The sequence below is a fragment of the Chaetura pelagica genome, unplaced genomic scaffold (assembly GCF_000747805.2).
Source record: "Chaetura pelagica isolate M959 unplaced genomic scaffold, ChaPel_1.0 scaffold264, whole genome shotgun sequence".
Lineage (NCBI taxonomy): Eukaryota > Metazoa > Chordata > Aves > Apodiformes > Apodidae > Chaetura > Chaetura pelagica.
This window is the reverse complement of record NW_009953064.1, coordinates 690,660-694,290: the sequence shown is the minus strand read 5'-3', so window position 1 is coordinate 694,290 and position 3,631 is coordinate 690,660. Positions and strand designations below refer to the sequence as shown.

Sequence of the window (3,631 nt, the reverse complement as noted above, 5' to 3'; positions counted from 1 at the left end):
GGAAAGAGGGGCTCCCCATTCTCCCCCCAAGCCCCTCACTACAGCAGGGGAAGAGCAAGAGAAGCAGCAGCACGCACCGGTCATCCTGGGAGGGGTGGATGTACCCAGCAGAGAGGATGTTCAGGGACAGAATGTTGGGGTCAATGAGAGACTCATCTGCTTCTGGGGTGTTCCGGATCCGACCTGCAAGCACAGGAATGCTGCTCAGGCAACGGGAGGTGGCCCTACCAGGGTCTCTGTCAGGGGCAAGGGCATGGGTGCATCCCCCAGCAGTGCCCCCATCACAGGCAAGCAGCCACCCAGTGCTTGGCCGCTCAGGACTGGTGGTCCTGGTCCAGCTCCTGCACATGGTGGTCAGGACAGAGGTGTCCTGCCCATGTGGCATCCTAGTGTCACCCACCAGGCAGCTGCCACTTTGCTATTGCAGGGCAGGTGGGGAGATGAGGTATAAAGCCCCATGTGGGAATGTGGGCGAGGAACAACCCGAGAAGATGTCTGGGGGCTTGGTGGGCTGGGGGTTGCTCACAGCACACCCACCCTGGCTTGGCTTACCCACAACCAGCTCCCGCACTTCCTTCCAGCGGATGAGGCTGCCCGTTTCATGCACCAAGGTGACAGTGATTCTCCTCTGGATGCCCTGAGACCCACGAAGCCAGAAAGAAGGGGCAGTGGTTAACACAGCTCCTGGCAGGAGCCAGAGCTGGGACAGCATCTGGGGAGGGATTACCTGGTGGAGGAGGAAGGTCCCATGGCACGGCATGCCTCCACGGTGGTCCACAACAGCAGGGATATAGCTGGAAGAGAGGATTATGGCATGACAGAGAGCCCTGTCAGCATGCCTGGAGGTGCTGAACACCAGGCAAATCACTGCACTGCCTCCCTCTCCTTCCTGCTCCCTTTTCCAGCAGCACTTACTCGCCGTTGGCCTCCAGCTCACAGATCTCAAAGAAGACCATCAGGTCGTACTTGCACTGGCACGGGCCGGCGCTGGGCCGAGTCATGGTGCTCAGCTTGGTGGCAGGCACTGTGGTGGGTCAGAAGGACAGGCTGAAAGGTGAGCCTGCTGCACCCATGCCAGCATGCAGGGTAAGGGCAGAGCAGGCAGGGGCCACAGGGAGACACACAGAGGAGGCAGCAGGGAGGACACAGAGGGGGACAGCCCCATCCTGGGGACCTTGCTGAGCACTGGTGAGCCTCCTGCCATGCCCAATGCAGAGCAGCAAGTGTGAGGAAGCAGCCAGCCTCACCCACCCCCAAAAGGCACAACCTGAGCCCTCAGCCCTGGCATGGACACATCCCAAACCAGGAAGCACTGCTCCAGGGACCACTTGGAGACAGCTGCTCAGGAACAGGATGGCTGGAGAGAGGCTGCCCTGGTGCTGCTGAGGGCACCACAGAGCAAACCACAGTGCTCAGCCAAACTCCAACAATTCAAGTCCTGGCAGACAGAGCACAGCAGCTGCCCCACTGCCCCTGTGGGACGGGAGGGCTGAGGGGCCATCTGAGCCATCCAGGGAGGGCAGCCTCCTCCCTGCCACTCTGCCAGAGGTGAGAGAAAGGCTCTGCATCAGCCAGGGGCCGTGGGAATGGATGCCAAGGGCTTTTGGGTGCTCTGGCCTGCAGTACATTGAGTGGTGCTCCTGGGGTCCTAACTGGTCCCTCTGGGGAAGGGAACTGTGCACTCAGCATGGGGACAACGGGGGAGGCAGAGGAGCAGGAGGCCAGATCCCCTACCTGGTTTGGAGAGTGGCATCACACGGGGGAAGTGGCGCCGGGATGGCCTCAGGGGGCTGTGGAGTGAACTGGCTGGGTTAAAGCATCCACAGGGACACCCACACCCAACCAACCCCACCTACACCCCCGGGTCACCCCTCCTGCCACCCTCTCCCCTCCTTTCTCTAAGTGCATCAGGTGCCCCTGTGGCACCCAGTGGCTGGGGATGGCCCAGGGTGCACCCACCTCAGGACATCCTTGCAGAGGGGTGGGAAGGGGTGCTGCTGGTAGTGCCCAAACACTTCAAATACAATCGGCTGGCTCTTGATGTATTCAACAAAGGACTTGGTCACCTCCACAGCAATCTAGAAGAGAAAGAGCCATTGACAGTACAGTTTTGCTGGGAAAGGGATTCAGGCAGCATCAGCACTGGGGAGGTGGGAGGGTGCAAGCCTGACTGATCCCCTGCATCCTTCACCCATCCTCTTCCCCCCAACCCGGGGATGCTCTCCCCACCAAGACCACTGCTATGAAATCCCAGCCTTTCCAGGTGGAGGGCAGCAGCTTTTGGTCTTTCTTCCTGCACATCTAAGTTTGGATTAGCTATGTGTCTGCGATGGGCTAGGAAGGCCAGGAGGAAGCTGTTCCCCAGGGGAGAGGATCCAGCCAACAGGGCCCCACAGAGACCCCAACAGCTGCAGGGGTGAGGGGGTGTGGGCAGAAGAGGGCTTACATACATTTTGGACATGGTAGAAACCGAGGGGTGGCCCCCGTCCCGTGTTCTTCAAGGGCTCTGTTGAAAAGGCCTCATCATGGCGATGGATGAAGCTGTGGAGGGAAGGAAGGTGACTTGGGGGCTGTGGGATGGGGACACGCTGGAGCAGGGAGGGGAGAGAAGGCAGGGGCCAGGAGAAGAGCCTGCTCCCCCCACAGCTACTGCCAGCAACTTTGGCTGGGACAAGACCCCCTGAAGCTCATTAAAGCCTCTCCCAGCCTTTTGCCAGCAACCAGCAAAGGACCCTGGCTCATCCTGCAGCCTTTTGTTTTGCCCCCCTCTCCATGAAGGGCTCTGAGGTGGTGTGGCTGGGTCTCCCCAGTGCTCACTCCCAGCTCTGAGAATGATGGGAGATGTGAGGCTTGGTGGGCACCAGGGGCTCACTTGAACTGGCAGAAGATGTCTGCATATTCTGCAGAGATGCTGGAGGCTTGCAGGACCGTCACACGGAAAGTGAAGATGCTGCCCAGCTTCAGGTGGTCCAGAGCAGTCTCCAGTGGCCCATCTGGTGAAGTCTTCTCTGGGCTGTCCAGGAGAAGGTCCTCTTGAGTCACTGTGGGGAGGGGAGGGTCCTCAGCAAGGTATGGGGTTCACCCCCATCAGTGTCTGCCAGCAGCCCTATACCAGGGCAGGCAGAGAAGGTTGGGTGCCAGGGTGAGGGGCTGCTCCCCAACCACTTGCCAGCACCATCTCACCTGCACAGGTATTGTTGTTGACTTCATCAGCAGAGGGACCCGTGTCGCTCGCCTGCCCCTGGCCCTCCACGATGCGCAGCTCCTCCTGGGAGGTCCCTGAGCGTGACATCCCCACAGCTGGGCACGACTCCGACTGGAACTGCACCAGGAGCAGGGTTCAGGGATGCTGGTGATCACTGAGGTGGTCCCGTTTGCACTGGCACCACCACCTGGAGCACCAGAGCACCTCCAGCTCCCACCCCACAGCATCCCCCTGGGATACGGGCAAGAGCAGGTGCCCCAGTGGTGGGTGCCAGGTGGACTGGGAGCACAGTCCCTTCAGTGTGATGCTTGCATCCCTGAGGAGCCTGGTGGTCCCATGGGGGAGCACCACCGTGGCAGGCAGGGCTCTGCAGTCCACGAGCACCCACCAAGAACTGCAAGCCACCATACCTTCTCAAAGGGCTGG

The 3,631-nt window shown here is 60.5% G+C and overlaps 1 protein-coding gene across 1 annotated transcript in view; it reads right to left on the bottom strand.

Moving 5' to 3' along the window:
• Positions 1 to 3,631, bottom strand: part of KIF1A (kinesin family member 1A) — a gene marked incomplete at its 5' end in the record, with an annotated part of 34,206 nt that overhangs the window by 11,156 nt on the left and 19,419 nt on the right. Inside the window, 10 exon segments of the mRNA XM_009996759.1 lie at positions 78 to 183; positions 553 to 637; positions 728 to 794; positions 916 to 1,024; positions 1,735 to 1,790; positions 1,960 to 2,078; positions 2,451 to 2,541; positions 2,873 to 3,041; positions 3,184 to 3,360; positions 3,363 to 3,392. Of these exon segments, the coding sequence (XP_009995061.1) occupies positions 78 to 183; positions 553 to 637; positions 728 to 794; positions 916 to 1,024; positions 1,735 to 1,790; positions 1,960 to 2,078; positions 2,451 to 2,541; positions 2,873 to 3,041; positions 3,184 to 3,360; positions 3,363 to 3,392 (1,009 nt within the window).